This window comes from Saccopteryx leptura, chromosome 2 (genome assembly GCF_036850995.1).
Source record: "Saccopteryx leptura isolate mSacLep1 chromosome 2, mSacLep1_pri_phased_curated, whole genome shotgun sequence".
Classification (NCBI taxonomy): Eukaryota; Metazoa; Chordata; class Mammalia; order Chiroptera; family Emballonuridae; genus Saccopteryx; species Saccopteryx leptura.
The window spans coordinates 9274812-9299805 of NC_089504.1; the positions used below are offsets into that span (position 1 = coordinate 9274812).

The 24994-nt window shown below is 49.0% G+C and overlaps 1 protein-coding gene across 7 annotated transcripts in view; it reads right to left on the reverse strand.

Annotated features, from left to right (window-relative positions):
• MVB12B (multivesicular body subunit 12B) overlaps positions 1–24994 on the reverse strand; it is a 162420-nt gene that overhangs the window by 55005 nt on the left and 82421 nt on the right. For all 7 annotated transcript variants that reach the window (XM_066367145.1, XM_066367149.1, XM_066367147.1 and 4 more), the window contains exon 7: positions 22011–22105. In XM_066367145.1, the coding sequence (XP_066223242.1) occupies positions 22011–22105 (95 nt within the window). The remainder of the gene's footprint in view (positions 1–22010; positions 22106–24994) is intronic.

Sequence of the window (24994 nt, forward strand, 5' to 3'; positions counted from 1 at the left end):
TGGCTGGATGCCCAGCTGTGTCCGAGCAGAGGCTTCCAGGTCTCGGTGCTTCCCCTCTGCCCCAAGAACAGGGTGTTGCGGACAAGGGGCTGCTATTATGGGTGAAATAAAAATTAAGACGGCCATCCACATCTCACACTCCCTCATGGGCACACGCCCCGTGTCTTGCCGGAAGGAGAGGGCAGACGTGCACCAGATGAGATGGAAATGAGGAAGCCGCTGTGAAGGGAGGAGACTCTAGGTCCGCATGTTCAAGTTCAGAAAGCTCGGCATTTTCCCTCAAGAGCTGTAAGATGCACCATCAATTTCATAATTTGCTGTGCTCATGTGTGTGTTATGGCTTTAAAAGTACACCAATTGTGGCCCTGGCCGGTTGGCTCAGTGGTAGAGCGTCGGCCTGGCGTGCAGAAGTCCCGGGTTCAATTCCCGGCCAGGGCACACAGGAGAAGCGCCCATCTGCTTCTCCACCCCTCCCCCTCTCCTTCCTCTCTGTCTCTCTTTTCCCCTCCCGCAGCCGAGGCTCCACTGGAGCAAGGATGGCCTGGGCGCTGGGGATGGCTCCCCTTGGCCTCTGCCCCAGGTGCTAGAGTGGCTCTGGTCGCGACAGAGCAACGCCCCCCTGGTGGGCGTGCCGGGTCATGCGGGAGTCTGTCTGTCCCCGTTTCCAGCTTCAGAAAAATACAAAAAAAAAAAAAAAAAGTACACCAATTGTAAGACAGAGCCACGGTTCAGAAATGTTAAAATGTGTAAGGCAAGTTTATCTAAGGCGCAGGGGATTCTGGGAAGCATGGGAAGTCAAAGCCAAAGAGATGCCTGTGTGGCTAGCTGTCTCCCTAAGCCGTTAGCTTCACTACTTGACTCTACAGCTATTAATTTTTTAAAAATTTTGATTTTAGAGAGAAGAGAGAGAGAAAGGCAGGGGGGAGGGAGGAACAGGAAGCACCCACTGGTAGTTGCTTCTCATTTGTGCCTTGACTGGGCAAGCCTGGGGTCTTGAACCAGCAACCTCAGCATTCCAGGCTGCCGCCTTATCCACTGTGCCACCACAGGTCAGGCGCTATTAATTGTTAAAATAAAATCCACTCTGACCCCTGACCATACTGTTTAATAATTTAGGTACTCGGTGTAAAATGGGTCCATTCAGCTATCAAGAACTTTCAGTAGCTCTATCATGTTACAATCATTAACGATCCACTTGTTTGGTTCAGGTAAATTATATTTGCATATGCAAATTATGCCCAAATACACTGTACTATTAATGTTATCACTAATTACATAATAATAGTTACCAATTTCCACACGGATCCAACTTACAGTTTTGTAGCTATTAGGGAAATTGTGCTTTGTAATTAAGATAATCCTCATTTCCAGATGCTAATTAACTATATAATAATTAGTCTCATTCACTGATACAAATTAAGGATTTTCATCTTTATTGATAAAGGAGTTGCTTCTTATCAGTTAAGAAAAAATAGCCCCAGAAATCTTGTGGAGAAATACTTTGCCCCTCTAAAGGTTAGAAGGTAAATCCATTTTTATCAGTCTCATTTGAGAATGCAAATTAAGTCTGATTAATCAAGTCAAAGATAAATGTGCTAGTCTTATTTCAGGACAGAATGTATAGCTTAGCAAGTTCATCTTTTTTTCCCTTATAAACACTCAGATAAACAGTTCACAAGGCGGAAGTCTTCCTACGAGGAGTAATTCGTCTATGGTCGGGGGAGAGCATTGCAATACGCCTGTCTCTCCACCTATACAGTACCTTTTGTTTCCCCTTCAAACATCACGGGAGCATCTTGAAATAGCTGTGTCTCCATGGTTCGGCCACAATGGGAATGAGGGAGAAGGGATTTTTGTGAGTAAATACAGAGGGGGAAAAGGGAAAGCCACATTCACTTGGATTATTAAGTTTTCTGTGCTCCAAACAGAATACAAACTGGCACCTCCCCTCGTGACTAATGAGGACTGCCTCCGCGAGAACAGAAGGGCTGACAGCCAGCAAGGCCTTGTTGGCAGGCCCCAGCCCGGGCCGGCCGCATTCATCATCCGCTAAACCAATCCGCCGATTCCGCACCACCATTTGTCATTAATTATGCTAATCAGCACACCATTACTCTCTGATGACACTGTAGCTGTTATTAGCCAGTGATGGCTTTTCAAAAGCACAACTTATTGTGCATGCACGGGCTGTGCCGGCATTAGCCTACAGGGAAGAGATGTCCAATTATGAAAAGAAGAAATTTGCTATTATCTTTTTATAACAAACCAATTTAGTAATTAGAAAAGTCTCTTAACTCATAGGTTTTCTTTCCTCCCTCTCCTTTAAAAAAATTGAAACAAAAAAATCTGCTTTCCAGTTTTTGTTTTTGTTTTGAAAGAAAAGGAAATAGCAACACGGAGATTTTTTTGCCATGCATTTAAAGTGGGGCCTGGGGAACGACTGTGCTCCAGCGCGGGCCACAGAGGTTCCTGTTGGGCTGGTTTTTTCCTTTCCAATTTTGAATTAGCAGGGCCGCTTTATTACATATATTTCAGTCACAACGAATGCCTGAAAGATGAAAGCACGCCCATGTGACCTTTTACAGTTCACGTGTGGCAGATCGAAGCTGTTCACATGATGGTGGCAGACTGTGCACACCTTCCCTGGCAGATGCTTCCTCGGGACGCACGCAACAGCCTTCGTTAACCCTCCAGCGCCCCAGCGTCACCACCACTCCAGTGACCTTGGAGATGTACAATTTGGCCAGATGAGCACATGTCCTATGCACAGTTTTGGGCAAGAAAAAGGACTGTGCTCAGTCTTGCAGAAAAATGGAATCCTCTGAGGTCAGCAGGCAGACCAAGTCAGAGGGCGGCCTTTCCCGAAAGCCAGGGCTCATGGGAGGGCCTGCCCTGACCCCGGGTGTTAGCAGGGCTAGTCTGCGGGCTCTCGCCCAGACAAGGCGCTTACTCCAAGTTGTTGTGCTCAGGCTGGAGTCTTTACCACTAGTTTTAGAAGCTTAGTCTGTATTAAGAGCTCATTAATATCATCAGAGTAAATGGGCCTATTAAAACATCTTTAAGCAATATCTGAACATAAATCTCCCTAAACTATATTTAATGACTGTACTTAAGATACATTATATGCAAGTCTTAATGAGACATTAGATAGCATTTTGAAGATTAAAATGAGAGAATCCATATAAAGTCTGTCCACTTAATGTAGCCTTAAGCTATACTGATGAAAGCATTACTACCGAATTATTACGGCATTAGAACAAATATTTTTAATCAGGTCTGATTTACGCATTCGCTTTCTCATAGAATTTTCATTTTCACAAAAATACATTTTGAGTTTATAGAAAAGGGCATGTGAAAGGTTTCAGATGTCTGAAGTGCTGTGGAGGTGAGGCAAATACAAAATTGAGTTGGCACTGCTTATTGGAAGTGCTCTGAGGCCCTGGACGGTTAGCTCAGCCCGTTAAGAGCGTCGTCCTGAAACAACAAGGATGTGGGTTTGATCCCCCGTCAGGGCACAAATGGGAAGTGATCAACGAATGCACAGCTAAGTGCAACAACAAATGAGTGCTTCCCCACTCTTCTCCCTCTCTCTCTAAAAAAAATCAATCAATAAAAAAGAAAAGTGCTCTGGCTTTCCAATCACGTGTCATTATGTTCGGGGTAATTAGTCATTCCAGTACTATAAGCAGCCAAACATATTGACCTCACTATTAAACTCCCTTCAAGACTGGACTAGAAACAAAATAGGACTTAACCAAAAATACTCTGAAGACCAGAATATGGTGCAATGTACATAGTACCATCTATATGATGCTGGTGGTAGTCGCATCTGTGCATCTGTCTCACTGAACCTGTTTTTCTGGGCCCTGTGAATAGTCCACAGGGAGCACAGAGAGCAACTACCACCTTGCATCCCGTGGCCCCATCCCCAGCAAACACAGACAGACAGACAGACAGACAGACACCCTCTGAGCTCCCAGTCTATGACCTGACTGTTTCCCTATCGCTGGCCACGGAGGCAGCGAAATCCTGCTTTCACCCCAGGGACTCTGTGAAGAGCAATCAGTGCTGCTGGTGGAAGGATATTAAAAAAATGAAGTTTAATTCCCCCAGGGCTATGGGAATTGAACCCTTTAAACAGACCCAAATCCGCCTCCAGCCTGTTCAAACAAGGAAGGCCTGTGGGACAACAGACGTGGGTGGGAAGGGGCTAACATGCTGGGCTGCGCTACTCGGAGCAAGCAGTCCGGCCACGGAAAGAGCTGAGCCTCGCACATGGGATTCTACTCTATTTGAAACAGAAATATATCTCCCAGGTCTACAAAAACCCTGCAAAGGCTTAATACGCAGTCTTTTTTGAAAACAGGTCAAACTTCAGATTATATACACAGACATGTTATTTTCTTTATAGTTATCTGCTATATTTAAAATACTATAAACCCAGCCAGGATCCTTGATGCAGCAACAGCAGCAAAAAGCCACCCCCTCCCCTGGAAAACGCATCTCCCCTGCATCAAGGTAACAGCCCCACAACCCCATTCTGGGGCGAATCTGTGGAGCCCTCACCTCCCACTACTGGCTGAGCTGCAGAGAGAATGTTATCCGAGAACCCGGATAAGAATAAGCCCAGATCAATGTCACCCGGTAGCACACACAACCTGGACTTGGATCTGATATCAGCAAGACAAGCTTGGCAAAAATCAACACTTGGAAAATGTTACAAACGAATAATTACTGAAGCTTTCCAGACCCTTTTTTTTTTTTTGATACTTTACACCAAAGTGTAACCACCTTTTATAAATGCTATTCAATTATGAAAGACTTCTGGGATTATGTAAATCAAGACAACTCAAGCGGTGACACCTCTCTTAATAGAATGAGACTAGCTAGCCTTTTTTCCCCCTTCAAAGGAGAAGAAAGTAGCATGATTTTAACACTCTGGTCATTAAAAGAAGCCCCTTCCTTTCTCGTGTAAAATCGGCAGCAACACGCCTATTTCCATTTGCTTCTCCCAGATATCTCTCCCCCAAAGGAACTACACTTCATAGGACAATTTCACATTTTTAACTGCATGAATTAGGCATTCTTCATAAATAACAGCTATGTTCTATACACAGGAGCTCCTTTTTATTAGGAACACAGTAATGAACAATGAGCAATGTGTTCTATTATTCTTTGTCAAATCACAAAATGCTACATTAGAATAACTGTGCTGGTCAATGTAATATAGTAGATTAAATTCAACTTCTGTGGAAAAACCACTGTAAAACAGCATGATAAGAAGGCTATAAAAAATTTAATTTTACTCCAAACTCCATCACAAAAAAAATGGTGTGAAAAGTAATTTTGCATAATCAGTACACGCCATCTGGAACAATTAACCGATTTCTATAGAACTATGAGGATCAGTCATATCTGCTTATTAAAGATCAGAAATTATACAAGTAATAAATCCTTGAAAAAACTAAGCGTACTCCCGCCTGTCAACGCTATTTTAACTTCAAATACTGAAGAACGCCTGATAAGGCTGAAAAGAAGAGATTAATATATGCAAATTACATCCAGCATTTAAAATCCCCACAACTGTCTCCGGTTTTCTGTCCCTTATTGCTGCCTTTATGTTTTATTCATACACCAACTCACCTGTCACTTCATAAGCTATAATATTATGGGGGTATTATTAAACAGCATAAAGGCGTGCTTTAATTGGAAAGCTTCATTGCATTTTCCAATTATTTGGAGTAAATTAAAAGCAGATGCACATAGTTTAATAAGGAGTCTAATATCAGTTCCGGGAAATCAAAATTCATTGTCATTACTATGCCGTGATAGTTTTGCAAACTGTACTCAATTTCAGAGGTTTTCAAAAGAAAATCTGTCTATGCAATCTGTTAATTGTCATTCGGTTAATAACTGTTTAAATATCCAAACTACACAGCAGCTTCCTATTAAAAAAATTAAACTATGGAGTTTGTGCAAGCAAACAAATATGGCGTGCCCCTCCTGGGCTGGGCTGGACTTCTCAGACTTGCCAGTTCACCTTAAAACAATGAAAGCCCAGCGAAACCTCCCCAGGCAGCGGCTGAGCCCAGAGGGGAGGACAAAGCACAGCAGTTCTTGACTTCCACGAGCACCAGAGGTTGCGGCTGGATCAGACAGCTCTCGGTGGAAAAGGGCAGAAGCCATGTTATAAATTGTGTTTTCAGAGGTCTGCGCTGCTCAGCAAAAAATTAGCTTCCAAAGTTTTAATTGGACCACCTAAAATAAATCCTTTTAATGAGTGTATTAACCGATTTGGGACACAAACATGGAAAAATCAAAGAAAGCAAATGTCGTGAGCAATTTGTTTTTAAAAAATTGACCCCTGAAGGGCCATTTCTTTACTGGTTCATGACCCGGGAGTGGAGTGGTCCCCAGGCTCTGCAGGGGCTGGCCACAGTGCCTACAAGTGGATTAAAGTGCCAGACAAAGGGCTATATTCTAAGCCGTTATGGATTTGAAGAACTAAATCTTAAAAGGTTACTCTTCATAAGGGATCTTGCTCACAGATGGAGTTATATTATAGCTGTGCAGCTACAAGTTGCATACATACAAATACATGGAAAGTCATAGGTATACTCCAACTACTACAAGTAACCTTTTCATTTGTATACTAAGTGACAGACTTCTTCAAATCCCAGGTGTGTAAATTATAATAGGACATGCAGTAATTGACTTTTAAACTCCACCCACTGTGAGGGCTACAATTAATCTGTTTTTAGCACAAGAACTGCAGCTCTGCAAAGTTCATAACTTGTAGGCTCTCTTCCCCAGTCCAGTGAGAACCGGAGAGCCCTTCTGAAAGGTAACAACAGCAGAGTTGACTGGTCTCAGAGGGTGCGGCGGCTAATACCCCAATCATCCACGGGCAAGCCCCGCCCCCCAGACCAGAAAGGACACCAAGGCCTGGAACATGAGAAAACATTCTGGCAAAACAACCAGAAACTATGCTCGAAGATGAAGATAGAAGCAATTCCTGTGCAGTGATCCAAAAAATAGCATCTCTTTTTTTTTCAAAATTACCTGTTTTAATAAGTAGAAACACTGTGCCAACTGAACCATTTAATTATCTGCAAAAATGATGAATCAAAACAATAGTTTGCAAAAATAAATGACTAACCTCTGATTAAAATGTCTGTTCTCATTAAATCCACATAAAAGGTGCAATATCTTTTTAAAAAACATAGCCTGAAGGAAGGAGCAATCCCTCAGCATGGATAGAAGTCCTGCGTCTTCCTGTAACATGGGACAGCTAAGAAAGTTGTTGAATTTACTCTCTTAAACCCCAAGAAAGGATGTCTTCGATGCGTGGTGTATATCCTGTCGCTGCCATGTCCGCCTCAGCACAAGCCTTGGGGCCTGGGGACCCCTGGCCTGGCAGCAGCTCTGGGCAGGGGGCCTCATGTTATGCTCAGTGAGTGGCATGACTTTCATGTACCCTGAAACCAAGCCCTGGCTCATAGCTACTTAAGGATTCTGGGGCAAGGAAAGGGGGGCCTACCCCCTGCCCCGCCCAAAGGGTTGGAGGGACAGGAAAGAAAGAGCCAGAAACCAAAAGGCAAGGGAGAAAGAAGTCAAATCATTTAGATCGTTGAGCACAGATAGGTCTTTTCTCAATCGGAGCTGATGTGACGAGAAGGGGAAATCAGAGCTGACTCCCATGTTGAGAAGTTCTCTCGTGTCACCCAGCAGCACGCTGACATCTCAAGCAATGGCTGATTTCTGAACTAGAATGGTTTGCTTTGTATTAGGCTGAAAGGTCCCGTGAACTGGGCAGGGTCCCCCTCCAGGTGAGTTCCCTCTTGGCTCTGCCTTAGTGGGCCAGCTCGCTGCCTCCACACCTGACTGCGTTTTTAGATGAAGTGGGGTGTCAGACTGTAGTGTGGGGAAGACCAGTGCCTCCCGGAGTACTAGGAACACTTTGCTGGAGTAATGGGATTTATTACAGTCACACCAACTACCACTTCTGGGGTGCCCACTCAGTACTAGGCACTTTGGGTCCAGTCTATTATCTCTAACCCTCAGAATTACAGAAGACAAAATAGACTAAAATGCTATGTGAACTAGCCAAAGTCATGCAGCTAATAAAGGCGGATGCAAAAGGGTAGGTCTCAAAAAATCAATGGGACATCATCACGGAGTGCCTGCTGTGGGCCAGATCCTGGGCTGGGCATTAGGCACACGCCAGGGAGTAACCGTCCCACCCTCCCAGAAGGGACATGGACTCCAGCAGAGAACTGGGCGCTGAACATGACGTCACAACCAAAGACAAAGAGACACTCTCAGAATTGGAAAACCAATCAGATGGCCAATGAGTCACAAGAAGCTATTATATAGACAAGAGGCTAAGGGCCAAAGAAGGTGCCCATCTTGGGTCTAAAAAGGCACCACCACCTTTGGCAGAAGAAGAATTAGTGACAACTGTGTAATTCATGAGACAAAGGACCTTCTGGCAGGAGTGACCCTGACATTTTGTTAGCACATGGTGCATTTAAGGTAAACACAGGAGGCAATGGGACATAAAGACAGGTGTGTTTACTGCCTCCAGGTAGCGAGCCATTAAGCGCTGCTAAGAGTGTCACGAGAAGCGATGCTTAGGGCTAACCAGGCAAGCTTTTCTCACTCATTCAAAATTATGGATGTTGCCTCGCCAGTGGATCGTGAGACCGTTGGTGCTATAAAACAAGTCGGGCATGAGAAACCGCGCTCTAACAAAGGGTCTCAACCTTGGATGAGAGCTCTGCATCACTCATTGTCTTGGAGACAATCAAGAGACAAATCTGAGGATAAGGAGCCTCGTTCTCTGGGACGGGTGATAATATATTCCATCCAAATTCTGGGCTGGAGCACTCAAGATGTTTTTAAAAAAACATAAACAGGTTAACACCATCACCGGCCATTAATAAAAAGAGAGAATAAACTTGGGTATTTAGGACACAAACACTAAATGTGTGTCAATAGATGGACTCAGGTATTTTGTCCACAGGGAGGGTGGATTCCTTGTTCTAAAACAGATCAGAATTCCATCTGTCCTGATGTTAGCAGTTTCATGCATTTATACTGGCGTGAGAGAGCTCATCTCGTGTGATGGACAAAGGATAACTTTTCAGAGCATCTCCAAGTATCGGGTGGCTGTCCAGCTTGTTCCCAGGTTCTGCCACACCCACCCCTTTCCTCATTAAGTCATCGGGAGTTTAGATACGCTAACATGGAGTCTGATCCCCTGTGACTACTGCCGTAAGTCAGTGACACTGGAGCACGGGAGTTCAGTCACAGTGGCCGTGGGAGGAGTCAGAGAGCTGGGGCCAGGCAGCAGGGGCTGGGAGCTGCTGGGGACACACAGGGTCTGAAACGTCTCGGTAACCCCAGGCTTGGTTTCGGCAGAGGCTGGCATCTCAGGAGGCCCGATTGAGAGAATACAGCTGCAAAGCAGGGGAAGTACAATACTAAGAGGACTGCCAGTTCTCACCAGAGCCCTGCCACTTCCAGGGCCCAGGAGGGCCGGGGTTGGGGAGAACACCTGGGGTTCAGTGTCATGAAGGAAAGTGGTGTGCTCGGGGCACCCACGATTGCCACAGGGCTAAGAGAAGGCCATGGCAGGGGCATCCAGGTGCCCCGCGCACCCCCAAAGGTCTCCAACAGTAAGACTAGTGACAGTCCCACCTACTAAGGGAGCGGAGGTTCCTAGAGTACTCCCTCACCAGGTCGGGAAGGGGTCTGACATGGGGTGGAAGGGAGAAGCTGTGGGATAATTACGGTCATAGTCAGACATGTAGAGCACTTTCTATTTCCAGGCGCGATTCTAACCCTCACCACAAACCACTGTCACCCCACTTACCAGATCAGGAAACTAAGGCACAGAAAGGTTACGCTTCTTGCCTAAGGTCACTCAGCACTCACTCAGTGCTCACCCTTCAATGTTCTGCCCAGCACAGCCAGAGGGAGCCACAGCCACTACTCAAGACACCCAGTGGACTCAGGAGTTGTCAGCAGTCCAGCATCAAAGGCCTTACTCTGAAGAGGTCCCTGAGACAACAGGCCAGGAGTCACTTGAGATTTAAATAACGCTAAGACCTCACATACCAAGTGAGTCCCAGCATGATTCACTCCAGGTGCGTGTCGCACTTTCAACTCCAATATGATGAGGGAAGTGGTCCCACACCCACCCCGACTCAGCATCCTTAGCACAGTGAGCTGGAGCATAGGTCTGAAGTCTGACGCTTAGGTCTGTAGAGAGAGACCTGGGTTCGAATCTCAGCCCTCCTACTTACTCGCTGTGTAATTTTGGGCAAATCATAATCTCCCCAAACCTTAGTTTTTTTCCACCTGTACGATAAAAACATTTATAAAGATAAAATATATTTCTAAGAGATGTTTCTTTCAAGGCTTGAGCATGCAAGTAGGCTTGAGCTCAGGCACCCCAGCAGCTGCGTTTATCTTGAAAACACAGATGATAAGAGGAGTAAGTACAGAGCCCCAAGATTTTCAGTGAGGTTTTCATGGTAAGGATTTATTGGGATGAAATGATTAAAGGCACGGAAAGTGCTTACTACAGTCTTGTGCGTGGTAAGTACTAGTGGAAGGTTAGGTGTTATTAAAAGAAATTAACATAATCTATTTTAATAAAGGCAAAAACAACTTCAGCTCCCTAAACGTGTTTAAATTAAAGAAGTTGCCTTAATTATATCATTTTTCTCTCAGCTGATAGTCTATTATTACAAGAGAGACAGAGTTAGAAAAATAAACAAAAGGCTAATTTGATACAAGCGGCCCAGGGCAGGAGCGCCTGGTAAACCAGACTTTGCTGGCCCCCGAGTCCGCCTCTGAAGAAGTAAGTGCTCAGGACAGACAGAGCTGGGATTCCGCGTGTCCCGCTGGCCCACAATCACGCTGCCTGCCAGGGAGGGGCTTCTGAGGGGGGTGTGATGGCAGAGTTCTGATCTGAAAACTAGACAAAGATAAATGCACAGGGAGAACGGTGTCAGGGAGCTGGGCTGTCTCTAGCCCTCGGTCCTTTCCAGTCGAGGCAGTGTCTATGTGGAATGTCTGTGAAGTCTGTGAGCAACAAGGCACTTCTTCTGGTAACAGCTGGGCACCCAACCTGCAGAGCACACACGCTCCTTCCCACAGACCCTCCGCTCTGGAAGGTGGGTGTCATCCCTGCCGCCTCAGAACCTATCCAAAGCCTGATACACAGGAAGCTTCCAATAAATAGTACCGAACTGTTTAAATTACCGATGTTGTTATTTCCATTACTGATGGTGGGAGACGGGGGAACTTAGATCCAGGAAGGCCTGGTGCTGTGCCTGACGTGAGCCTGGCTTTTCTGGTTCCCACCATGGTTCTTCCCATTACTCCCCTCCACCCCCACCACCCCCACTGCCTCCCTCTTGGAGTTTAAAGGGGGATGTGGCCCATTAAACCGCTGCCGCCTAAACTCTCCCATGCTGAAAAACCAAAGAGAGAATGAAATCACAGCAGGAGGGCACCCACCCTTTTAAGAGCATTGAAGTATCTGCCACCTAATAACGCTGTTACTTTTCATGATGATGAAACTGGAAAAAGAAACTTTTTCCTACTCATGTGGTGCAGGGAAAGCAGAAACGAAGCCTGAAGCAGAAAACAGACCCCCAGCACGTTCCTTTAAAACCCAGAGAAAGGCACACTGGGAGATTTTATAGATGTCTCAGTTCATTCTGCGGGGCGCTCTCCCCTTCCTGCCCCCAAGACATCGTTCTGTCACCTTGAGAGAGGGCTGGTGGGCCCCCTGCCATGGAAAACAGTCCGTTTCTAAGTGACCACGCAGAACAGAATGTCGCAGCCTCCAGGGGGCGCTGCGCTGAGCCATGCCAGAGAGCCTACTGCAGGCTGCCCTGGTCCGAGGAAGAAATGTTCTCTGAGCACCCGGAGCACTCTGCGTCCTGAGATGGAATCTTATCTATAAAGCTGCACACGAGCACAGTGCCAACAAGATGACCACCATGCCGGGCAGGAGCCAGTGTCCCGAGCGCTGATTCTCACAAATCTGTGGGCTCCTCTGACCGTCGCCCTGCAGGGGAGGCGAACATGGAGAGAAGTGACATTCCTGCACTGTCTCCCAGTTCACACCATGTTCCTACGTCCTGGGCCTCTACGGCAACCCTGGGAACGCAGCAGGAGGCTGCTGAATTATTCTGCGGGTATGAATAACAAGTGCCGAGTGACTTGCCCAACAAGATAACATAACGCAGGGCCCTGGCACAGTTCCAACAGGAGCCATCCACATATGTGTGCAGCGTGCCCACTCACAGTGGCTCTGTGTGATGGCCTGACATGCTCTGACCCCAAGTGCCCCGTGCCCCATCAGTCACATCTGCCACAGGCTTCCTGTGGCCCTCGGGTGGAAGCACAGGGCCTGGCCACCCCGCCACTCTGCGTCTGCTGAATGAATGGAGTCAACGATCTTTGTCTTCTCTTTGCCTTTGTTTAATTATACCCTCCTTGATTCAAAAGGGACAGAAGGCCAGCCTCCACCCTCTCTAAACACAGTCTCTGCCTTCTCAAGGTGCTCATGGCTGAAATCTCTGCAACACAAAGGGGTAGCATCCCCAGCTGGAGGGGACTCAGAAAAGCTTTGTGGAAGGGGCAATTTGGGAACAGGCCTTCAAATGTGGGTCAAGGGAAAAAGGGAGAAGGTGGGGCAACCTGAGCCATCGGACTGGCAGGGGCAGATGCACAGAAACACGAAGGTGAGACACAGGGGAGAACTGGGGCTGGTGGGCACAGGTGAAGAGAAGTAGCTAAAGACACCGGACAGGTGGAGGCCGGCCACCGACGCCGGCCGGGCAGGTGCATCCTGAATTAACACAGTAGGCAGGGGGCCGGGACAGGGCTCGGAGGTTTGATCTGCGGAGCTGTGCTTGTCTGCCACCTGGGCAACTGGACTGAGGACAGAAAAGCTTGGCCAAGGAAGACGGCCAAGTAAGTGCGAGGCACCAATACCTGGTACCTGCTGGGCCTGAGCCCAGCCAGCCCCGGGGGCCCGGCCCTGTAGGTGGGAACGCAGGAGGGGAAGGAGGGGCTCGCCCCTGACGTCCCGCTCTGGAAGGCTCGCTGGAGGAACAGAACATGGCTGGACTACTTAATCCATGGTTACATGACCCAGAGCCTGGCTCAGGGCTTTCGGGGTCTCTCTCTCTCTCTCTGTGAAATCCTAGAGGAGGCACTTGCTGAGCGGAACACCTCCAGGAGGCGAGAGTTCCCTGAGCGCCCTGCGTATCTGCCCGCACACGCTGTTCATTAACTCTGGTGACACAGCCACCACGGCGGATGTATGAAAGCACATCCAATTAGCCGGGCCTACATGAATATTTGCACTCTTAAATCTTTTGCATTTCGAAAGGGTTAAAGCTTATTATTAGCATATAATTTACAGTCCTTTCTCCCAGGAAAGGAATAATGCACAGTAAATGCCACATTCATTTTAATAATACATGTTACAGTCTGTGCCCAACATCTGCACAAAGGTAAAGGAGACAGATTTTTTTGACATGTCCCACTCTGCCATCTAAACACAGGCTTTTTGTTTCTTAAGTGACGGAAGGTTTAATCAAGAAAGCAGGCAATTCATCAATCGAAACAAGGCAGAGTGCGTGCGCCTGACAGCACACACATGGTTGTGTACAGAGCAAACCTGGCCACCTGTCAAGTGCACCTTTTACATCAGGATATACAAATACACTGTGTGATCAATTCCCCATTCGCCCCGATTCATTTCTTCTTTCTCTTATTATATTTTTCTTTGTACTCGATTTTGTTGGCAGTCAGGGCAAGAATAGATGGATAGACAACAGACGCAATGGTTGCCAGGGGTGAGGATAAAAATTTATATGCCTTTAAAATGACTTACTTTCTCCTTGATTTGAGCACCATGATTATAAATATTTTTTGCACCTCATTCAGGAATTTACCCCAAATGCTATTATCTGTGGCTGCATCAAAATGATGTCCCTCTCCTGGGTCCTTGCCACCCTCACCCACCACCTCTTTTCCACCAGCCCTGGGTGATTCTGAAAATCCTCGGCAGAGGATCAAGGGGAGAGGGGTCTGAAACAGAAGGCCACGTGAGCCACATGAATGTGTCCGCTGCAGACAAAGGCCGGAGGGATACCGTGAACGCAGAGGTTGACCGAAATGGCTCAGGGACATTCCACCGGAAGCAGTGGTTTTCCCTCGTTTGCGGTTACCGAGGACAGGCACCCAACCCACTAACCCACACACGAACCGACGCCCAGGCACACGGTGAAAGGAGAGCCACAGGCACGCACACCAGGACGCAGGCGAAATTCTGCCGCGTGACATGGGACACACCATGGGCAGAGCGGCTGTTGGTTGAACACCTTCCCCAGAAGAAAACCAGAGCTTCCCAAGCACCTATTGTTTTAGTCTGTTAGCCTTTGCTTGCCAACCTGGCAATGCTTTATGAACATTAAACCTTAAGTTTATGTTCTATTTTTGCGGTAAGGTTTTTTTTTTTTTCTTCTTCCTGATTAAAAGGTAGAAATAATGTGATCACTACAAGCGAAAGGAAAATACGTTTACAGTTGTTTGTTATGCTGTGGGTGAGTTTTTAAAGGATCATCTTAAAATATACAAATTCCCCCCATAATAAGATAAAGAGCTGGTGGCAGAAATTTTATCCAATTGGATGAAATATATAAATCATGAATTTCATAATACTGATAATTAAATGTCCATCTTCCAATTTAAATCAGGACTAGATTAAAACTGCATGGAGAAGGCTGATATTCAGAAATCATTAATTATTTTTAATTGCTTTGCACTTTCCTGGTCTGATGTCAGTTACACGGCTCATACACGGTTCTGTTTCAGATAAAACCCTCCTTCACGCTGTAAGAGAGTTGTGAGCCAAACCCAAGAGCGGATGGCCTCAGACTTGTCCACGCTCACATGCTTCCTGGTGTCAAACACTTGAAAGGGGACTGGTTTTTAAGAGGAAACAGCTATAACAGACAAAAAGCTGGCTTCCCCAGCAATAAAAAAATTAAAAAAAACAAACAAACAAAAAACCAAACTGAAAACAACAAAAAAGCTAAAGGCAAGGTGACCATACCCCCCAGGGCAGTTCCAGATTTCGGCTTTTGTCCTGGTGCAACTGTGTGCCCCTTCCACCCCAAATGTGACTGCGTGGTTAGTAAATTACATGGTCAGCTAGCGCTGATGGGTAATGAAGACGTCAGCACGCCAATCTGCCTGCGTACTAAAAGGAGAGAACACTGAAACCCCTGGCTCCCTGAGCTGAGGCCTCAGGGCACCTCTACCTGGTGGTTCGTCTTCTATTTCTGGGGTGTGTGAGACTTTTGGTTTGATTAAATGCCTGTTCTAATAGGCATTTGCTTAATTTACCTTTTTTTTTTTTTTTTTTTTTTTTTGTATTTTTCTGAAGCTGGAAACGGGGAGAGACAGTCAGACAGACTCCCGCATGCGCCCGACCGGGATCCACCCGGCACGCCCACCAGGGGCGACGCTCTGCCCACCAGGGGGCGATGCTCTGCCCCTCCAGGGCGTGGCTCTGCCACGACCAGAGCCACTCTAGCGCCTGGGGCAGAGGCCAAGGAGCCATCCCCAGCGCCCGGGCCATCTTTGCTCCAATGGAGCCTTGGCTGCGGGAGGGGAAGAGAGAGACAGAGAGGAAGGAGGGGTTGGAAAAGCAAATGGGCGCTTCTCCTATGTGCCCTGGCCGGGAATCGAACCCAGGTCCCCCGCACGCCAGGCCGACGCTCTACCGCTGAGCCAATTGGCCAGGGCTAATTTACCTATTTTATAGTATCATGTTATCTTTTTCTTTCTTTTTTTTTTTTTTTTTTTTTTTACAGAGGCAGAGATAGACAGGGACAGACAGGCAGGAACGGAGAGAGATGAGAAGCATCAATCATCAGTTTCTTGTTGCGCGTTGCGACTTCTTAGTTGTTCATTGATTGCTTTCTCACATGTGCCTTGACCGTGGGCCTCAGCAGACCGAGTAACCCCCTGCTGGAGCCAGCAACCTTGGGTCCAAGCTGGTGAGCTCTTTGCTCAAGCCAGATGAGCCCGCGCTCAAGCTGGCGACCTCGGGGTCTCGAACCTGGGTCCCTCTGCATCCCAGTCCGACGCTCTATCCAATGCGCCACCACCTGGTCAGGCCATGTTATCTTTTTCAAAATGTAGAAAAATAAGTTTTCTTTGGTAAAAATTCTTTGCTTAGGGATATAAACCAGTTTACAACAACCATCGCAAAAACAAAAGGCTAGCACAGATGACAGTCACCTGTTCATTGGGTAAAAGCTGTCGGAAGACTGACAGGAGACATGCCTCGGTTAGGAGAGGCAGCCTTGGGCGCCTCCTGGCCAAGGGCTCCCCACAGGGCCTCGGGCGAAGCGGGCAGCTCCTCCTTCCTAACATCCTGCGAGGTCCCCAGTCCCTAAGGCATGTGACACTCAGCACAAGAATATTTCTTAAGAAATGTGTTACTCAATTCCCAGACACTTTGGGAGTTCAAACACGAGTGGATCCCCGCACATGGTCATTCAGGCGGTCCTTTTAAAACTCACTGAAAAGTGGTTCTTTTGTTGTTCAGGGCTTCATATGGGGCCCTCTTTATGAGGGGGGGATTCGTGGAAGGGAATGGTTAGTTTCCCTCCTGAGCAACACACTTGTTTTTACGCTGTCCATGTAGAAGCTGTCCGGCTGAGTCCAGCCCAAGTCCTCTCACCCACGGCCGCACCCCACCTTCCAGTTTTAGTCAGTCACTCACTCCCATTTTTATTTGGTTACATGGATTTTTAGAGTCACCTTAAATCTTTCTGGAACAGATGAAACAGAAATGAATCAATGGCCAGACAGCTAAATATCTAAAAACATTCTAAGAAAAGAAAAGAAAAGAAAAAAAAAGGTAAAATGCCATCATTTAGGACTAAAATACAAGACCTTTCAGGAGAGATAAGATATTCTTTTTCTTTTTTTTTTGTATTTTTCTGAAGTTGGCAACAGGGAGGCAGTCAGACAGACTCCTGCATGTGCCCGACTGGGATCCACCCAGCATGCCCACCAGGGGGTGATGCTCTGCCCATCTGGGGCCTTGCTCTGTTGCAACCAGAGCCATTCTAGCTCCTGAGGCAGAGGCCACAGAGCCATCCTCAGCGCCTGGGCCATCTTTGCTCCAATGGAGCCTTGGCTGCGGGAGGGGAAGAGAGAGACAGAGAGGAAGGAGAGGGGGAGGGGTGGAGAAGCAGATGGGCGCTTCTCCTGTGTGCCCTGGCCGGGAATCGAACCCGGGATTCCTGCATGCCAGGCCGACACTCTACCACTGAGCCAACCGTCCAGGGCAGAGAGATAAGATATGCTTAAAAAAAAAAAACCCAAAAAACTAACAGCCACTAAGAGTCCTGACAAGGAAGCTTAGGAGTGGGGCTTGGGGTAGAATCCAGAGAAATCCCGATGGCCCTGAAGAGATCCCTTCCAGGGGGAAGAAATTAAAGGCACATAACTAAGGGGACAGAGAAGTTAGAACATCGCCAGGAAAGCTGAGCCAGCATTTACAAAAAGAACAATTTAAAAAGGGGTTTAAAATTATGTTTAGAGGAAGAAAAGTGAGAAAGAACACCCATTGCTTAGGACTGATGACAAAGACCAGGGCTCAGCACCTGTTCCTGCGAAGGCACAGGTAGTAACTTTCAGGTTCAGCAGGCCCTGCGGTCTGTCACACGCACTCGGCTCTGACACTGCCGTGTGAAAGCCGCAACAGACAAGGTGTAAAGGCATGGGCATGGATATGTTCTAATAAAACTTTATGTATAAACATTGAAATTTGACTTTTATATAATTTTCACATCACTAAACATTTTTTTATGTTTTTTCAACTATTTAAAAATATGAAACCATCCTGAGCCCACAGGTCATCCAGAGATAGGCAGTGGGCGAGATCTGGCTGCGGGCTGCAGTCTGCGGACCCTCACGCAGACAACGTGGGCCACACCAGGCACCTGCCATTCTACTTCCTCCTCCCCCTTCAAGGAAAACCATCCTCAAACCCTAAGGAGCAGGACAACGCAGCGATGGGGGAACGTGAGCGCAAGCAAGGTGAGGCTGTGGTGGAGCCGCCGGCATTTCCCACACGACCACGTCTGCCAGCCCAGGGGGCTGTAAAGGGCACTACCGGACCTGCTGGCCTTTGAGGAGCATCAGTGGACAGGAGGGCCCAGGGGACTGGGCAGCAGGAAAAGTCATATTCCCGAACAGGAGCAGTAAGAAAATTAGTGATTGGGGTCTGAAAGTGGTTTCCAGGAGGATTTGAAAGCATGTGAGAGTCAGGAGTGTGAGCAGCTAGACATGGGCCAGTGGCCAGCATGGGGCCAGCATGGCTTACAAGAACATGCCACATTAACATCAGGTCTCTATTCTTCCTTATTACAAAGGCAACACATGCTATCAAATAAAAACGGGACACTGCAAAGAAGCAAAAAGAGCAGGAAAGCCCAGTGACACCCCTGTAAAACACTTTGGCATGTACCTCTCCAGAGATAGATAGATAGATAGATCGATCGATAGATAGATAGATAGATAGAGATATAATTTAATGAGATCACACATTGATCACTATGGTTTGTCATTTAATACTTATGCGTATCTTTTCATCTAAATTATCATTTTTTGATGTCTGAAGAGTTGAGGCCACTGTATAGATATTTCACAATTTAATCATTTGCCTCTGTTTCAGGCATTTAGGAAATCTATACCCCCGCCTCATCCCTTTTTCAGAGTATCATTTTTAAAAAGCAGTAGCGCTCATCCTTATGGGTAAATCTTTTCTCACATCTGTGGTCTTTTCTATAGGAAATTCCCAGAACAGGAAGTGTGAGGACCAGCGGCGTGCTTCACGCCATGTTGATGAGGCTGCCCGGCAGCAGAGCAAGGGACACAGCCTCTGAGGACTTGGGCACCGAGTCAGCGAAGTTCCCCACCCCACTCCTGGGGCAGGAGAAAACCACTGCTGGCCTGTGCAGACAGGGCACAGCACCCTAAAAGACTGGAGGGAAACGAACATACAGGAAGGCAGAGCCCAGCCAAGCGAGGGGGGACTTCGCAGACACGGAGGGGACTTGTGGGAGTGGTGGCGACAGACATAGGAGGCGTCTGGGCAGCAAATCAGGACGACCACCTGCCGCAGAGGTCACGGAGGGCATTCCTGGGCAAGGCAGACCTGGCTGAGTGCTCAGCGCCCTCCCTCCCCTTCCATAAACATTTCAGGAGCACCTCGGGGCTGGGGACAGAGCCACACGCTCTCTCCTCTGTTCTCCAGCAACTCTGGGGCGCCATTCCTTTCGCAGGTGTGGCACGGACGCCTTAGTGACAGGTAGAGGAGGATATGCTAGCAAGTGTGCCCTTGGGAAAACATTTAAAAGTAAATATTACTTTAATAACCATACATACAAATTAAATGTGGGCTGCTTTCCCAAATTCTAATGACGTTGTTTGGAAATCTACTTATCTTAGGAAGGACTGCAAACTACATAAGTGATCAAACGTTTCAGGCATGAACTGGAGCTCCTCAGGAGTTTCCACCAAAGGCTTAGCCCCTGAAGTCAGCAGCAAGCATGTGCAGAGCCACTTGGAAGGAAAACAGCTGGATGATTCATTTCATTGCCAGCCGAGTCCCAGCTACCATGGCATCGGGTACCAGACAAGGGCGAGGGCTTGGAGCACACTTTGCCTTGACTGTTTTTGGAATAAACCATTGAAATCTTAACTTTATAGTATCAAGCCGAGACACGCCACTCAGTGCCAAATACTGTTCGTATGGGGGAGGGGAGGTCTCTGCTCCCCTCCAGCCAGGACGACTGGCAGGCAGGCTGCCGGTGGGTCGGCGGGCAGGCTTCCCAGCTGCACCATGGTTGCCCAGTGCTGAGCTTGCAGGCCTTCCGGAGCCAGCAGGTCCTGCGGGGTAGTTCTGGCAGCATCACAACAAAGCAGCCCTAGACCCTGGCAGAGCAACTTGGTCCCTGCAGCCGCGGAGGAGACCCAAGCTGCCTGCTGCTGTGGGCTGCAGCCTCAACTACCTCTGTTTGGAAGATAAAATCCAATTGACTGCCATTTACATAACTGTAACAGGAAGTTTCTGAATGGCTTCCCCTGTGTCTTGAGGTGTTACCTCGGCATTGCTAAACTAACAGCTGAAATGAACCCAGACAACACCTCATCAAAGCCAGGGGCGAGGAAGCAGTGGTCCAGAAGCAGACAGGCACACTCCTGCCAAACCAGAGGAGCTTTCACTCTGTGGGCTCTGTTCTGCAGAAATGCCAACAGCTGGGAAAGCCATCAGAGAACCAGGTGAGGGGGAGCGCGGGGAGCCGAACACTGGCTGAAAAAGATTTGCAAGCTGGAGGGAAAAGGCCTCCCTATGAGCATTAGGAATGGGGCCGCGCTGCTGGGAGGGAAAAGGCCTTCCTAGGAGCATTAGGAATGGGGCCGCGCTGCTGGGAGGGAAAAGGCCTTCCTATGAGCATTAGGAATGGGGCCGCGCTGCTGGGAGGGAAAAGGCCTTCCTATGAGCATTAGGAATGGGGCCGCGCTGCTGGGAGGGAAAAGGCCTTCCTGTGAGCATTAGGAATGGGGCCGCGCTGCTGGGAGGGAAAAGGCCTTCCTGTGAGCATTAGGAATGGGGCCGCGCTGCTGGGAGGGAAAAGGCCTTCCTAGGAGCAGTAGGAATGGGGCCGCGCTGCTGGGCTGCACAGAGAGCTGTTTTGCACGCTCTGCCGCGGAGCATCTGGGGAAATGGTCAGCTTTTCTACAAAATAGGTCACCTTTCCACATTTGTTACGTTCCTCGTCGACTCTGCTGAAGTAGCCACAGCACAAAAGCAGTTCTCCCTGGAGATGCTTTTCTTAGACATGTTCCCTCCACCCTTGGGGGCCTGGCTCCTGGATGGCAGCCTGGGGCAGGGACTCTGGGCACATCTCTGTCCTCCCCTGGCCCCAGCCAGGTGTGCCACCCAGAACGGAACAACTGGCTTTTGCTTTGACTTCCAAACCTATCAGGGAGTGATCATAACAAGAAAAACTAATACTGACACAAATTACACCATTGTTCTCTTTCATCTATTTAGTAACCTGAAGTTGCAATTTTTAGAAAAAAAAAAAGGATTACCTTTTAAATAACCGATTCATTATGGTACATGAATGAATGCCATGTTCCCGCGTTCAAAATGTCACTCACCATTACGGGTGTACGCTGGTAAGTCGCACTGATTTGCCACTTCCCCCTTAGATACAGACACCCCTGACTGGAGGCCCAGAATAATCAGAGGTGAGTTTGTGGGTTTCCTTGGCTCTTAGCAAGTCACCTGCCCTGCCAGCCACCTAATGAATCTCAATTCTGTAATAAGGCTTGTAAGTTTCCCCTCCCTGGGTGAAGGGGCAAAGGAAAGCCAGGACTGATGAAGTTCCTGCCAAAGCAATGCTATCAATTTCAAGGCCGAGCTCAGAAATCACAGACTCCTAAGATTGGGGTGTGAGGGGAGACCGCCAGTGTGCCCTCTGGCCATCAGCCGGGCTTTGAGGAATGAGAGGTGAGGACAGACCTGCATACGGGAGGGCCAGTGGACCGGCCCAGCTCCGTGCTGCCCCGGCCCCGTGGGGAACCCGCCCCAGGTCTGGCAGGTGAACAATGCGCTGACTATTCTCTGGAAACCTCCCTTCCAGCTTGTGAAATCCACACATTGTTTTTCATCATTAGTTTCAAAACATGCTGAGTATTTGGCCCTCCTCTAAGTGCTGCGGTGACACAAAGGAAAGGGGAGGCCTGGTCCCTGCTGGGAACAGGCCCCTTGCAGGGAAAAAACCCGAGTAAGACAGATGCCACCAGAAGCCAGGAAATACACTGAGGGAGGTGGTGAGGGGACAGTCGTGGCAGCTGGCCGTTGGCAGGGCCCCACATACCTGATATGGCATACAGGTTGGAATGCTGGTACTCATAGTCAGCTCGAGTGCTGTTCCTGCCTCGGAAGGTGGCAGGGAGCGTTAGAGAGATGTGCCTGGGAAAGAGACAGAGGAACAAGAGGAGGTTACAATGTGCACGAAGCACTCCCCAAGGCTCAGAAAGCACCCACGCCACCAGCAGCCCGCAGCAGCACGGCACAGGGGGAGCAGGAGTCCACCAGCCAGAGTCCCCCTAAGGAGTGAAGTGTCCAGACGTCAGCAGCCACATTGCATACTGGGAACCACATCCAGGAGGAGGAAAGGGTTTCCCCGCCTACAGCATGTCCAAGGGGGCTTCTAGGCGGGAACCTTAGCCCAGGTCCCTGCCCACCAGGCAGAACATACCAGTGGGGTCAGACCCTCAGGCTTTGGACGTGAGCCTTTGTTCTGCCATCTGGGTTCCATTATCCAACCATGGGCTTCCATACCTGCCCCCAGGGCCACTGAGGACAACAGCACAGCACAGCACAGGAAGCACGTCAGTGGCGGTGTTGGGTATGGTCACTGTGTGAGTCCAGGGCACTAATGTCCCTGAGAATGGGAATGGCACACTCCTCTGAACTGTCTGTCTGCATGTTCCCCCTCTGGCAGGAGCACACAGTAGGTGCTCAGGAAAGTGCTTTCCATTGACCAGCATGCCTTTCACGGCACAGGTGTGGGCCGTTAAAAGCCACAGTGCACACGGAGCACAGTGGGTATTCAATCAAGGGGAACAACCCATTTGGTGCGGCTGTCAGCTGCCTTTAGCAAATGTGGGAAAGCAAGAAAGGAGAGATATGTAAAACCCCACTCTCTATGTCTCTATGACTGGGGGGTGGTTTGAAATAGCCCAGTAACCTGAGCTTTGGCCACACAGCCATTTCCAAAAGGGAGGAAGCATTTACTACATAAAGAAAGCTCTATGTTTTATATGTTGCCTTTTTCACACAACACATGGTGACCTCCTCGAACAACTCTTGTACATGTGGACTCCTAGGAGGACAGGTTCTCCAGGCAGGGCTGCTCCCACAGAGCCAGGAGCAAGCAGGAGCCCCCGGGACGGAACAGGCGCCTAGGGCTGTAAAGGCATTGGTTTGCCGGCTGCAGAGTGAGTACTGCTGGCCGTGCGGCCACCAGCCTGCTCACCGGGCCGTGGTGCTTTACTGAGCACAGCTGTGCACTCAGGGCTGTCGGGGAACCGGCAGACGCAACCACGTGGGCCTGTCTTCTGCCACATGTGTAGGGAAGGTGCATGGTGCTGAGGGCGCAGGCCACAGGGGACACGGGTGCAGAAACAAATCACCCTGCGACATGACATGCTCGGAGAATAGACACTGGGTGCCGAGTGAGCATGAAAGGAAGAAAAACACATTTGGGTAAAGGGGACAGAGCTTCTAGTGACACCTCAGAGGAGGGCAAGGGTGTTCAAGGAGTAAAAGGGACTCATTGGCTAGTCAGGGACAGCCGATATTCTAGTGCAGGGTTGGGGTACACACAGGGCTTGAAGCTGAAAAGACAGACCAGGGCCAGAGCGAACAGAGGTTTGCGTTCTATGCCCAAAGAGGAAGGTTCCCATCTCCTTTCTGCCCATCGCGACACAGATGAAAGCATCAGAGGGGCCTGGGAACTTGCTAACAATACAGATTCGCAGCCCTGACCCTGGGGAGCCCGCTGCAGTGGGCCTGGGGTGCGGCCCAGAAATCTATTTTTAACAAGCTCCAGCAGACACTCTGAAGACTGGCCAGCTTTGGGAAACCTGAGAGGGTGAGGAGCAGCTGCGGAAGGGTTTTAAGCAGTTGATCAATGCCTCTGACCACAGCACTTAGTCAATGAAGCTGAGCAAACACAAGAATGAATTATTGACTGTGGTTGTGGTTGAGCAGAGCTGAAATGATGACAGGTGACCCTGTAGAGAGTGCCTGACATGTGCCAGGCCCTGGGGTAGGCAGGTCTCCCGCGTTCTCCCCTGGCTCCGCTCGCTGCCCGACGCGGCAGACGAGGGCCAGCCACACGGCGTGCGGGGCTCAGTGCAAAGTAACGCAGGCTCTGGTTCAAACACTGCTCAGAATTTTAAGATTGTGACAGCAGAGCATTAAGCAAGCGTGAGGCTCTTGTAAGCACCGGCACGGTGGCCGCACAGCCGTGAAGGTGGCCCGGGAAGGTGCTGTTACTGCACCCACTGCTCCAATGAGGGGATTTCCAGGGAAGGCTGCACTGCAGGGCTGCCATGCCCCAAGATTTCTAAGCCTTGAAAGCCCTAAAAGAGTGCATCTGACCTAACTAAGGACACCAGACAATCTGCGCAGTGTGGGAGCTGCTCCAGGGCTGGAGGAGCCACTCCGGGGGCTCAGGAAGGCTCACAGAGGAGGCGGGGCACCGGCAGAACTTGAGAGGACATGCGGGCCAGGATGACGGCAGAGGCCTAGCAGGACTCGGGAAAAAATGGGGGCAGTCCAGCTATTCAGTGGCCAAGTGAGCGCCTGGCCCTTGTCAACAGAGATCTGTGGGGGCCTCAGCAGCAGCAGGACAGGCGGGGCCCTGCTTTCACAGAGCTCACCCTGGGCAGAGGACGTGAAAACAACCGCGAAGTTATAGGACACTTGCTTACTAATGCGACGCCACGTGCAAAGCAGGAGCACTAAAGTGCTGCCTGGGCTTCCCCAGGACGGAGGACAGAGGACCAGGTGGATGAGAGGAGGACGGGCTGGTGGGGAGGAGCAGAGGGAAGACTTGGGAGGGGGCCGGGACGGCCAGAGCCCGGAGGTCAGGGAGAGGCGATGGGACCAGGCTGAAGAGGGCTATGGGGCCACTGCACTCAGGGCCCCACACAAGTTCAGACTTACTCCAGAAGGACTTTTTTCTCTTTCTGTTTTGTTTTCCTTTTTCTTTTTTTAGTAAGTGAGAGCCGGGGAGTTATACAGACAGGCTCCCACATGCACCTGACCAGGATCTACCAGGCAAGCCCC